Here is a 14403-nt window from a genome sequence, read left to right as displayed (position 1 = left end):
CAAGACTAATTTTTATAAATTTTACAATTCATTACCTGTTTATATGCTGTCTAATGGGCATCTTCTGCTTTTTAAATATTTTGTAATTTAATATTTTTGTAATGGTTTTTATTAACTATACAATAAAGAGTTTTCTACAGTCCAGAGAAGGAACCATCACGACAGCCATCTATTACAACAGAAGGCGCACACCTCCCAGCAAGGCCACCCCCATAGAGGATGACGGGGCTGGGGGGGTCACTCAGAAGACCGGGGGGAGTGAGAGGAGAACCCGAACCGAGAACCCACGGACACAGGCCGCAAGGTCCAGGCATCCAGAACCGGCAACCACTGGGGCAGGCAAAAAACAAAGGCGCACCTCCAGCCGGGGTCCGACCACCCAGGAACCTAGAAAAGGGCCACTGAAACAGGACCGACGTCTGAGAGGACTCAGCCAACCAAGAACGCATCCAGACATGACACCAGCAAAAGAAGAGCCAACGCCTGGAACCAGTTTCAGAGACTGGACCAGGCAGATGGAAAAGGACGCAGCCCGACCTCAAAGAGGCAGAGTAGGAATGCACTACCGCCCCCTCCACTCGAAGACCCACAGCGGCAGAGGGAAGGGCATCATGGAGAAACCACTGCGATAGACTGAGAGAACAACAAATTCACTGATTGAAATTGTACCACCTGGGGATACATTTACAGCATTGGCAGGATTTGAACCCCGGCCCGTGAGGATGGACACCACCAAAGGTACAAGACTTACCCTTGAGCTATAGCTCCTTGGACCATGAGTAGAATAAAAATCCACAGCAACTGGTACACCCAGGCAGACCCCCAACCAGGCCAAACATGACCTCAGAAACACCAGGAGTGAAACTCATAGCAACATGTGTTGTAAGAAAGTGCACGTTCACCCATAGGTCACTTGGAGCAGAAAACCAGACGTTTTATCGCCACCAAACTCAATGGCAGCATTATATCGACCTCAGATGGATGAAAGGCGGGTTACGAACCTATGACTATGAGGTCGAGAACACTGACCCCTGCAGTGGATGCAACAGGCCGCTGAGCCACCAGACCCCGCATCTCCACATAGTGAGAGGCTTGAACCACTAGGCCACCGTGATGTAAATAAACGAAAACAGGCGATATCAGGGAGGCACGGCAGTACCCCTGTGACCAAGAGGACGAATACAGGTTGCTGTAGTGGATGCAGCATACCATGCGCACAGCGCTCCGTAAGAGCAAGGAGCGGCACAGGAGGAGCGAAGCAAACCAGTCAGAGAGCACCAGCAAACTGAACAAAGCGCCACATAAACACCCATTACGGACCCCACCACAGCAGCAGAAGGGGCAGGCCAAACAAGAGGTCCACCAGACACCATGGCCGGAGAACACTCGCCCCATCACTGAGGAGGAGTAGGGCAGCCAAAGAAGGAGCCATCGAGGCACCCGACATTCGTACAAGAGGGCGAGGGGCAGGGAAAAGAACAGGCACGAACGGCCGCTAAAGCAGGCCGTGAGAAGGCACAAAATAAAAATTTACATTTCCCAGCACCTACCCCAAACACAAGAAAAATAGGGCCACTACAGCAGGCTGCCAAAATAAAGAAATAAAAAAGCAGAAGGTACACTTACCCGACCCGCAGCTCCGCTAGGCATGAAGGTAACTGAAAAAGGAACAGGATGTTCTATGACGCACTTCCCCCTTTATCCTCACCGGATTGGTGGCACCATATTGGGGGAAGTGCTGAAAAGCTCTGCTAGGTTTTAGGTTTCTGGGGAGCAGACTAGCTGCTCACTGTTAAGGAATGGGACGGGAAGACAGGACAAGGAGGTAATGAGGTGAGGCTGGAATTCAAACCTGATTCCCAGTACCAAGGAAAGATAGTCTAAACTCTTGTCCACATATCACTAGCTTGATTGTTTTCTGCCAAGTGTTGTCTTTGTTTTCTCTTCTTCCTTGTTAAGCACTACTTCTCATTAGCTTCTTATCTGTCATAGCTGTGTACTTAATTGTCCATCCTTGCTGTTACCACCTTGCATGTTCCTGTGTGAGTGCCAGGATTCATGAGCCTAGCTGACAAATGTGATGACGTTTCTCATTCACAAGGAGTATAATCTTTATTTTTCCTTTTCTGTCATCACTATAGGTATCAGCTCACAGACACTACCTTTGCACAGTGGCATACATCTAGGTATTTCAAAGTCAGTATCAGTAACAGTAATTGTAGGTGAGGAACAAGCTAAGCTTCTGTTATAAATGGACCAGATATTTCTGATCAATACCTCACTTAAGAGAGATTTGTTTGGAAATCACTAAAAAGAATCATCGTCATTTCTCTTCTGAGCAAACCAAATGCTAACTCGAAGGAGATGGCTATCTATTGCCTGATCACTAATCACCCTTTTAGTGCATACATGATCCTGGAGAAAGAGGTTTCAAGACAACTACACAAGTGTGTGGCAAACTGATCCTCTCCATGATCATCTGTCTGGTTTCATGCTCCAAGGGATACTGATTCTGACCTGACTTTCATCTCAGAACACCTACTCTAGTTGGATGATGTTAAGAATTCAGCACTCGTATTTTTAAACCTATCAGCAGCCTAAGTTATATAACTGTACTTCTGCACAGGCACAGAACATGGTATGGATTGTCGAGTAACATCTTAATCAAGTTCTTCTACTATCTGCAGCCAACAAGTTAGATTTAGAGCATTTGAACTGTCTTAGCACACATTCCCCCATGGAGTTTCTCACGGCTCTCTCTTATCATGCCTTCAGCTCATCATTAACATGCACTCTTGCAACACCCAATCCCTTCCAACTGGAAAAAGGCCCAAGAACTCAATGCAGCATTACAACATGCGTTAGCCCTTGCTCTACTAGATAAACTTAGTAGAGTGTGAAAGTGTCAAAACCCAAATGGACAGATCATAACTAAATCTACAAAAGACAGACTACATCTATCTGCCCTCAAAGCTCTTTGCTGTATGCCAACATTCAGAACTGAACAGAAGGTACTCTGCTCTGAACACACCGCTTACTAGGGCAAGGGACCATGATATCTACAATGCCTTGCAGCCAACTATGACCGTCATAGGTCTTTACAACTCATAACAGCACATCTGATGTATCAAGGACTAGTGAATGGCCAAAAGATGAAAGGACAAGCACCATGGAGTTCAGGGCCCATGGTTGTTGCATGCTTTCAATCCAACTTTTTTGTGTTGATTTTTTTTTTTTTAATTTTATAATGAGAATACACCATGAGGACAAAATCGATAAACAAGGAATTACAGGAATAAATAGATCTTATGAGATATAAAATAGTAATAGGCATACAATATTGAAATTTAAATAAATCATGTAAAATAATGCTTATGAAGAAATATGATATAGATAGGCATTTAGATAATTGAATAATTAAATAAACCAATAAAACGTACAGTAATACATAATGAAGGATAAAACCTTTAAGAAAGAAAAGAGGGACGAAAAAGGACATTGCATAAAAAGTAAGAATAAATGAAAATATAGACAGTATAAATAATTATTATCACAAGGAGGTATTTGTAATTACAGAAAAATTAGAGCAAAGATTATTCCCGAAGGTTAATATAGAAGAGTGTAGAGGTGTAATATGGAATATATGAGAAGATAAAAAAGTAACCGGATAATAACAGGAGGATGAGCCAGGATATCAGAAAACAGGAGAAGAAATAAATAATGAGGATAAAAATGAAGAATGAAAGAGGCAGAATAAATAATCGGACAGAGCAAACAGAAAAATAGAAGCAAATTAATCTGCTTGGGTAGAAGTGTTTGCAGGGGGATCAATAACTTTGTTTTTTAGGAATGGAGACCATGTCTGAAGAAATATATCAGCTTGATCCTGAAGATTATAAATCGTCCTTTCATGTGAAGCTGTTTGTATCATAGCTACGAACCATTCTTCCTGTGAGGGTGGTAAAGATGATTTCCAGTGACGTAATATACATATTTTAGCTGTGGCTAGGGCGGTATGAAAAAGACGGAGTTGTGGTTTTGAAAGCTTTGAGGAGGGTCCTAAATCATGTAAAAGGATATTAATTGGCATGAGTGGTAAGTGTAAAGGCATTATGGAACTCAAGGTGGTAGCAATGCAAGTCAAAAAGGATTGTATGGTTGGACATTCACAAATAATGAGTAGTATCACAATCAGAATTGGAACATCTACAGCAAGTAGGTATGAGGAAGAAGACCAGCTTTGTGTAATTTGACTGGTGACCAGTGCCAATCATGCAATATTTTGAATAAACAAAATTTGAGCCTTGCTTCTCGAGCTCCTTTGTGGATATTTTCTAGGATCTGATCCCATTCAGCGTCTAAATGAGAGATTGATATACGGGATTGCCATTTACATTGAAGATCATGTGAGAGAGATTTAGAAAAAAGATGAGATGTAAGGATTTTGTGAAGACCAGAAGTAACACCTTTGAATTTCCCCAAGTATTTAAATAGCATAATATTGGGGAAGTTTGTAATGACCAAGGAGGTGACCCTAAATGATTTTTCAAACACCATGGAGTTCAGGGCCCATGGTTGTTGCATGCTTTCAATCCAACTTTAAGGTTCAAATCCAAACTACACGAGCTTCAAGAATAATTTCAAAACTGGCTCATCTATAGCTGAAATCTGTTTTCTTGGGGGGGGGGGGGGGGGGGTTGCTAGGAAAATGTTAAGATTACTTTCTAACCTCCTTCTACTCCAGCTGTACGTTTTCTGATCCAACCTAGTATTATGAAGTAACCATATGGTAACATGCAGCACTCTACAAAACACCTTGTATATCATGAACCTAGCCTATGGCAGAAGGACACTGTACATGGGCAAAGGCAAATATATGAAAAAAGAACTAGCTGGATTCCCTGTTACACAAATATTACAATTTTGGACTTGAAGAGTAAGTGGAGATTGTTCGACCTTTCAAAGCAATAAATGGTCGCAGTGTGCATTAGAAGAACTATTATTGGTTAGAGAGGACCCAATACTAATGGGAACATGAATATAAACATACTAGCAACGTTAACTTGGCAAAGCCAGTGGGAATGAGCCGACACACTTTTGGGAACTAATTAGTTGCTCTTCAGGCATATGTTCAACTTCTTGTGGCTGTATTAACAGTCACTTTAAAGTAAAAGGCCAAGCTCATGACAGAAATCAAGGGATGGAGGAGGACCCGGCGACCATTTCCAGGTAGAACTTGATGGCAAAAGCCAGGTCCAATATTTTTGACCCATGCTAAAATATTAGGTAAACAATGTGGCAAGATGGACGGTAACACTGGATCTCAAATGCTGCAAGTTCTATCAATATTGTAAATAATGATGACCTGCAGTGCAGTCAAAGCTACAGAAATACCCTGTCCTGATATCGCTACTAGCATTAACTCTGAGCCAATCAATCAAGGATGTATGCACCATTATCCGTAGTTTCCATTCATCTTAATTTAGTTACCTCTTAGTTCATTTTGCTAACAGAAATGTAACAAGGAAGATGCTTAGATTACCTGATATTTGCATGAACTTGATGTTTCGTGTCATTATATCCGACAAATCAAATCTCACATTGACTCTAAAAACTTTTCACTAAGTGAGCAAACATTTGCATTTGAAACATGATGACATTTAACATTTTAGGGTGGAAGCCTCATCCGGATAAGAAACATACGAGCCAATGCAATCCATACCTTCTTCTATTGCCTCTCCCACTTTTTCGGAATCCGCAGAAAGATACAAGTTGGTGAGATATGCTTTCAAGTAACCAATTGGACTTTTGCCACCTGTCATGCAGAAACGTTCAATGTTCATGCCTAAAATAGAAAATAATATACAACGTGAGCAAAGTGAGCAGTGACTGAATTATGTTTTAAAACAATACTTTACAAACGGTGTCAATATAATTGCTACTAACAATGCATCTGCATGCCAAAAATGGTTCTAATCACAATTTTTGAGTAAATAAACTGGTATATGATATGTATGTTTCACATGTATTTATGTAGACAATACACGGCGAGTGAAAAGTGCAAGGGAGAGGGAACATTACAATGACATTTCACAGTACATAACAGAAAGAAAACCTGTGGCAAGCTTTCTACTACCACTTCCGAAGCCACGAATTGCACACAGGAAATTAGGTTTACAGTGCCATTACCAGGACATAACAGTCCATCTCCTTCTGCAAAAGTCTGTCAACCACCATAGCTGGTTTGTGTGGTAACCATATTTATCTAAAGTCTAGGCACAATAATCTGAATACCGTTACACAGTGGTCCCTTGAAATATCCCTAAAAACAGGCAGCAAGCACCCCAATGAGAACTGCATGGGTTTCACCAGTCACTTGCTGAATCATCTGAGACAGCTCAACCATGTAAACAAATATGGCGGCAAAAGAGGAACACCGTGTGGTCTGCCGAAATCCACACTTTCTGTACCAAATGAAGAACCTACTGAACCTCTAGATTTACACCATCTCTTACTCCTCTCAGTGAATACAATATTATTTAAGTTGTTATGCTTTCCCGCCCACACTGGAATTGGGTTTTTGCGGATGCAGCAAAGCTATATGCTGAAGAATGCAAAAAGCCATGTGAAAGTCGTGCTTGCTAACACCCCTGCTGCATTATGACATAGCATAGTTGAGTGTTCCTTTCTTCAATGCTGCCACTAGCTGGTCAACCAAGGTGGTAAAAAACGTAGCAACTGTTTTCAGAGACCTCTCCTGTTAGTTTAGGAGGTCTATTTTCAGCCTATGTACTACTTTAACAGAATGACGTTTCCCTTGGACACTTAAGGTGTCTAAAGTCAACCTAGCTGCAATGATCTCTCTTGTCAATCGAGGTCATTGAACTTGAACTCTTTTCATGCCTTGCAAATGCTCCCATACACAAACCAGAACTAATATTAAAGCCATAACAATGTCCTGCAACGAAGATGGGAAGGAACCTGGAAGTAAGGTGAGAAAGCTAGGAAACAGAGCAGAGAAAAAGAGTTAAAAGATACAGCGAAAATGGATATGTAACAGGCAGGGTGGAGGTGTAAGACAATTTAAGAACGCAACTGAAAGTGCATAATTCTTCAAGAGGAATGTCCTCGCAGAAGACATGGGGAAACAGAAAATAATGTGAGACCTGGGCACAAATACAGTGTTGTTTGGGGGCATTTCAAACGTAACCTGTGAAGAAGCAGGTAAAAACCCGAGATTATATATTTGGAGCATATCATTCAGAGACATTTACAGGAATATCCTCCAAAGTAGGGTGATGGGTAGTTCTGCCCTGAAAGTTTTCACACACACTCTTGAAAAGTGAACTGATATCTGAATTAAGTGATGACATTTTCCTGTTCAATTGTGATTTTCTTTTACAGTGTAATCACTGATGGTTAAAATAACACGAAATACCACTCGATGTAATGAGCACCAACCAATTATGACCTTAATTCCACAAACAGGGCAACAACATAGAACCAACAGCCTTCAAGACAGAATGGAGTGAGGTAATTACACACATAATCAAACTAATTCGTCATCGATGTATTGATTTTTAAATTGGTCATTGTGTCAACACCCCAAATTGTTTCCTTGATAAAGGGAAACAATAGATTTGCATTTAAGGTACATGTCAATGTTAGAGAGGGAGCTACCCTTTTGACAGGAAAAGGATTGGGTCAACAATCTTATGAAAACAAAAAACTCCTTCTCCTGAGTTTGGCAAATGATTAGTAATGCTAAATTACCATGGGGGCATTTACATCAGTGGGGGGGGACAAAATTATTGCGTAGGTTACCAAATTTACACCTTAATATGTATCAGACCAAAAATTAGCATGAAAATATTGCAAACACAAAAATTAAAAGTTTCGTTCATTTATTTTAAAATAATTTAAAAATAATAACAACACATTATTACATCAAAAACAATTTTTTTGCGCATTCATCTTTGCTGTTGGCCAGCTATATTAAAAACTCCAATTTTTTATAAAAAATGCTGTTAAGCATAGTTACACAAGTCTACATATACATCATATTTATTAAACATAAGGAACAAACTGTCGACGCGGCGATTCTGTGCCTCGAATAATCTCGCACCTTCTTCAGGACTTGCTCATTTAAATCATATCCAGGTACATATTTCCTTCCTGGCACTATCTTCACGATTTTATGAGCAGGTTATCTTTAGCTCTTTTTTCTCCTAGGGAAGTTTTGTTTGCTTTCCTCTTTTTTATTCTTCTGTATCGGTTTTGCTGGAACTCCACCCGGGTTGATTAAAAAATGGACCAACTTCAATCCGGTCCTATTTTCTTGGTGTCTTAAAGGGTTAGAAGGACGCCTCTGGGAGCTGCTCGTCACTGTTTCTCTCACCACTTTGTCTTTTATTGGTGAAAAAGCCTGCTTTAAACTTGATTTCCTCCTTTTTTCTTTAGTGTAAAATCAAGGGTCACTCTGTTGGACTTTTGTGGATTAGCTTCCAACTTTGTTTAGGGTAGCTGAACTGCGTGGCGTCCTCCTCCTTCCCGAGCTGTTTGGTAATGGTAATTTAGCATTACTAATCATTTGCCAAACTCAGGAGAAGGAGTTTTTTGTTTTCATAACATTTAAGGTACATGGCCACCATTCTTGTGGACTAGTTGATGATCTCGGAATCACGAGTTATGAATTTATAGGTTTATTACTCAAGTCATTTGGTAATTAAATTTTAATTAGATGTTAATCTTTTCATGGTACAGACAATTGAAAACAGGACTATAAAGGCATCTGCACATTTACTGGAGCAAGAGAGTGACTAACACCAACCACAAGTTATTTAATTTCTGCTTCAAATTAGCTTCTATTTTATCATAGAAGAAACATGAAAAAAAATTCAGGTACGTTTGACTAGCTCTAATCTTCTCTACATAGTTGATAATCCTCCGGCCACTCTGACTTTGGACCTGAGCAAAACTGAACTGCTTTATCATGTTCTAATTGTGCAACATTTTTGCAATACAAATTATGCACTATGTGAAGCAGATGTTCAAAGCTTAGTTGAAAATTTCAGATGCATTGGCTATCTCCACTTCCCATTCAAAATAACCAAAGGCATATTTTTGAAAACATAAATCTAATGCTCCAGGTCTTTGGAGCAAGTTCTTAACCTGAAAATTCTCTTAAGACGCCCCCCTGTGAATTGCGAATATAACAGATCTGCACAGATGTTGTTAAAAAGACGTTTTAATTGCATCTATAGTGTACCATCATGTTGCATTGCAAAAAATGTATTAAACTTAATTTCTATTTGTATATTACTTTATCGTGGACTTTTTTTTTACAATGCAAACGTTCACACAACTATAACCACCTGCTCTACTAAGGTAGAGCTCCACTCTCAATAATATATTGAGACAACTCAGAAATATTTAAGTGTCCCATGGTTTTATCAGATTGTAGTGTATGCCCTACACTATAAATGATACCCATCTGTACTTCACTATACTGCCAGGGAGTCTGCATGTCTGCACTGTCTAATTGGTAATTGGTGTTTAGAGCTTTACATTTTTTTCCAACTCTTTTATTGTTAAGCAACAAAGGCTTAATGAGTGAGGTACAGACGGCGCACATTACAAACCTATTTACATGTTTAACTCGGGACATGGAAGTTTGCTCATCCATAGTGGAACTTTTCACAGGATTTGGGTATCTGCCACATAATTTTCACCAGTGCCACAATGTGTCTCTGTGCTAAATTCACAGCATACACTCTACATGTTGTAAGTCAGCTATGCTGAAGTTGTATCTCTCAGTATTACGCTTACACTCATTTTGTATTTCCACTTTGTCAGCTCTGCTTAAGATAAATTGTATACCACACTGAAAGCTCTGCATAAAGCCTATAATTGTAGTAGGATTTCCAGTCAGGCTTTTTCCAAAATTAATTTTGCTAAGGGGAAAATGTTACATTTTGGTCAACCAAAGGGAGTGTGTTATTTTATAACCAGGAGGTGTGGGTGTGGTTCTGTAATGGAGCTCATCAGGCTCTGACACTAAAAAAGTAGGATGCCTCCCCCACTTGCCTACTTAGACACTCAAATACGAGACCTCTTAAGTACAGTAGCTTAGTTAACACTGAAGACATGAATAAGATCTCAAGTGTTGGTCCAGCCATGTTGGGACATTCAGTAAAGTTTTCATGGTATTTTATATACCAGAAAGCAAATTCCCATGAGATTTACCTAAGCCTGACTTCTGATAGAGTTTCCAGTCATTAAAATAAATAATCACCTAACTTAGAAGTTTGAAATTCCAGCAGATCTAGAAACTAAATATTCTCACATAATACAAAACCAAAAACCACTAACAGTGAACATCTTATGGTGCCTTCCTCCTTGCTAGTTGAAGTGCCTGCTTTCCTTTCTGCGTTCCTGTTGTTCTGAAGACTATGTGTGCGGTGTGTCACTCACTACAATTGTCTCTAAACACAGGGCAATTATTCTGCCCATTCCTTGACTCCTGGGCCCCCTTCAACCTGAGAGGGCAAGTGCCTAGATGCCCTGAAAACGTAGATGTGATAGCTGTGGTACTCAACTGCCCCATACCGTGAGGAAATCAAACGGTCTGTCCTTTTTCACTTGTGTTAATTTCCGTTTGCATCATTTCAATGTACGTGGAAGTATGTCTGTTATTTGCTCAAATCATCTTCACGTTGGGTAATGTCAGGCTATGTTGGCATCCATAATCCCCCAAGCAAAGTCACACTCCACCAGAACAGAGCAGCCTCACTAATTCTTCTGCAAGTTCTTACAAGACTGCAGAATGTGCTTGGGCTCTCCTGTCTGTACCCAATCTACACACGGAATCTCAGGCCCAGAGCACCTCCTCCCTGGATTGGAGTCAAGGCGATTGTTTTTCATTCTGATACAGTCACTCGTTTGTTGTATTTTATCTTAAACTATGAAGGCAAGAGAATATCATCACAGAAACTGAGTGCCTTCTCCAAGATGTCATTCTTTAGCCATCCCAGCCTGTTGTGTCCTTTCTTAACACCATCCCTTCTACCTTATCCGAGGATCCTGACTCGACGCCCTCTGGTGGACGCTGGGAAGCCTTCAAGAGCCTAAAATGTGCAGTTTCACATGGTACTTTTCTCAGCATATAAATCGTTTACAGACCTTTCAGGAATGGGACTATATGTGTTTAAGTCTATCATTTCCATTATAACCCTTGCAATTTTAGATGGACCTAGTTCACATATTTTGACTGCTTTGCTATAGAACTTGATTTGGACTTGAGGTACTTACGTTTGCATTGCATTGCCCAACACTTCTGACAGTTTTCGAAAGGTGAGACACGGTCACTTCAAGGAGGTACTAAGGTTGTGTAGGAAATCAGCTAAAGCAGTATCTAGCTCTGCAGCTAGGTTCTTCCCAGGCATAAATTTGAACGTTGTCTAATGTTCTCTCAAAAACGTTAAATTCCGAGCTATTCTGGTTTAAAAAACACCTATTTTTTCTAAAAAAAATTAATACATATTCAAAATGTCTATAGGATATGCCACTCTAGCCCAATGAATATTCTATCCGCCTGCACACACTTTCAAACCAGTACAGTGCATGCATCCCCCCCGCCCCCCTGGTGATTTTCTGTCGCTTACTTCATTCTGCCGGTCTACTTACAAGAGTTTGGGGAGAGGGGCAGTACTCTCAAATGGCTCAACACATTTTTATCTGGTTGCCAGTTTGTCTCCACCTCTCCTTTTAAGGCGGACTTCAAGCCTGTCTTGTGGAGTACCATGAAACTGAGCAACAAGTCCCTCACTTTTTAATAGATGTGCTTAACTCCTGGGCACACTCATTCATTTTTTTTCCCACTTGGCGTTATTTAGCTATGCAGACGATACCCAGCTGCTGGTCATATTCATCACCTTTTATGTTTTGAATTTTGTGTTGGCTCTTTTTGAATGGATAAGCTATAACTTCCTAAAGGTAAACTAGGACAAATGTGAATGCCTTATCACAACGGGAGCCTTTTCACCAAAGGCAGATGATTGGTGCCCACCCTACTGTGGGCTTCGCTTTTGTGAGGTGACACCTGACAAGGTGAGATATCGGAGTATCGTATTCCATGTCAGCCTCACCCTGAAATTGACATGCTAATCTCCATTTCCTTCCTCAGTTTAAGATTGTGAAAATATTGAACAGAAGCTTACTCTTATCAGGTGAAAAAAGGTTGCACACGTTTCAGTCACATCCCGCTATAACTATGCAGCCTTTATATATTTTGCCTAAATTCATCCTGAGGCCATGTGTATAACACAGCTGCAGGTTGACTATTACACGTATCATGTAGTTTTTCGAGGGACAGCACTGGCTAACAGTAGCCAAAATATCCATGCATAAAATGCCTGTGTCTCCGTCATCAGGCTGCCTCAGGTGCTGTCCCATTCTTTTTGCAATCACATTTTAAAAGAAGGTATTCTTCCTGAATCTCAAGTTTTAAATATTGTGTGACCAAGAATATCGATTACCAAATTATAGTGAAGGTAAGTATATATATGTAAGTATAAGTATAAGACAATTGACTCCATGTATGTTCACCTAACAATATATACCTTCCAGGTATGTAGATGTGGAGTTAAAACTAATAAATCTATACTTACCTATATATGCTTACCTTAAAAATATTTTGGTAGTCAATATTGAGACTACTATATTTTGTTAGCAAGATAATTTTGTTTCCATGATTTAAAATTTCATTTAACACACAAAAAAGATAAAACATGAAAACAGAACTGAATATACGTCCATAAAAATAAGAAATTGAAATCTAACACAATAAGTATAACAAATAAACACAAAGGAAGGTCCCAGGGGAGTGTTTAAAGACCCTGACTGCTAAACCCCCTGACTATTCATTTCAAGGTAGGGAAACCACAACAGACCTGGCAGATATTAGTAACCAAGTCAAGGGTGTCCCAAACAAATTTCCACAGATGTGAACAAGGTGTGTCTAGTGAAGAACTGGATAGCAGTGCTGAAAAGTGTGTAAGTGAAAAAGAATAGAAATGAACAAGAGATCCCAGATGATGAAGGGCGGTCTCGATGGTGGACTGATGGGAACTCGTTCTAATTGATAGTTTTTCCCTTTTCTTGTTCATTGGGTACAATAATTATAACGTCAAAAAACCAATAACTATTCACAATATTCTAATTGCTTATGGATATGGATAGCTTGGTAAATTAAAGAGGAAAAGGCGACACAGACATATATAGTGTTTAACTGTTGGAGGTGGATTAAGGCCGGTCTGTATAACTTCAAATTATACTTAAGTAGCAATGGTTTAATTAATCATCTTCTAGGCTCAGCATAATACTTGTAAAAACACAGAAAGTGCTAAATGCATTGTGGCGAGTGTCCATCACATGGGCAGCTCATTAAAGCTCTACGCCAGGCGTTTTGTTGACTCCTATTTAATCTGAATCATGTCATGGTTTGCTCAGCCCAATTAACTCATAAATAAATCATGAGTGAAGTCTGGGCACTGCGTGGCCCGAACATCAAACATAAGCCGTGCCTATCAATGAACACCATCTTCTAAGAGCCACTCTTGGTGGTCAGATATTTTTTACAGAAACCCCCCTACCAGATAATAAACAATCACCTCCCATCCATGTATGTTGAGGGGGGCACACAGTGCTTAATTTGAGCCGGTGCTTTCCGGTGCTCAGCACCAGCACTTAATTGGTTTCCGGTGCTCGGCACCTAATTGTCAACACCATACTTAGAACAGTCTACCACATGATGGCGCTGCTCACCTAATTAAGAGATGAGCCGAACAATGGTTGTTTAGGAATACAACATACATTAAAATTGCTGATACCTGCCTCCCCAGCCATTCCTTTAGCGTTGGGGACGTGGAATAATCTGAACTGGTGCATTTACATGCGAGAGAGATGGTTAGTAGTTGTTTTGGCAGCATTGACAAGGGCGATGGGGGTGCAAGCTGCAGTGGCCTTCTGGTCAGAGCCCTGGCACTTAATATTTTACAAATTAAGCACAGGGGGCACACATGTCCAGTCACACTGCTGGGATCTAAAGCGCCCTGTCGCACACACTCTCTATAAAAGGAGGTCTCAGTGCGCTTTAGTCTAACTCACCCACTGGAGTCACTCACCTCTCCTGTCTTTTCAGTGACTGCCAGAGACCGGCCTTGCAGCAGTCAGAGCACAGTGAGACACTTAGGTGATTGCTCTGAACATCTTGATTGATCCTGGGATTTCTGGTAGTTATATAGTTATATAAGTTAAAAAACACTCTGCTGAAACCCCTATTGAAAAAAACTGGTCTTGATAAAACAACTCTCAAAAATTACAGACCCATTGCCAGCCTGCCCT

The 14403-nt window shown here is 40.4% G+C and overlaps 1 protein-coding gene across 1 annotated transcript in view; it reads right to left on the bottom strand.

The window, feature by feature from the left end:
• The window catches only part of NT5C1B (5'-nucleotidase, cytosolic IB), a 143533-nt gene that overhangs the window by 24014 nt on the left and 105116 nt on the right, over positions 1-14403 (bottom strand). Inside the window, exon 4 of the mRNA XM_078647751.1 lies at positions 5723-5845. Within this exon, the coding sequence (XP_078503877.1) occupies positions 5723-5845 (123 nt within the window). The remainder of the gene's footprint in view (positions 1-5722; positions 5846-14403) is intronic.

Source organism: Lissotriton helveticus, chromosome 6, assembly GCF_964261635.1.
Source record: "Lissotriton helveticus chromosome 6, aLisHel1.1, whole genome shotgun sequence".
Classification (NCBI taxonomy): domain Eukaryota; kingdom Metazoa; phylum Chordata; class Amphibia; order Caudata; family Salamandridae; genus Lissotriton; species Lissotriton helveticus.
This window is presented reverse-complemented; position numbering and strand designations above follow the sequence as displayed.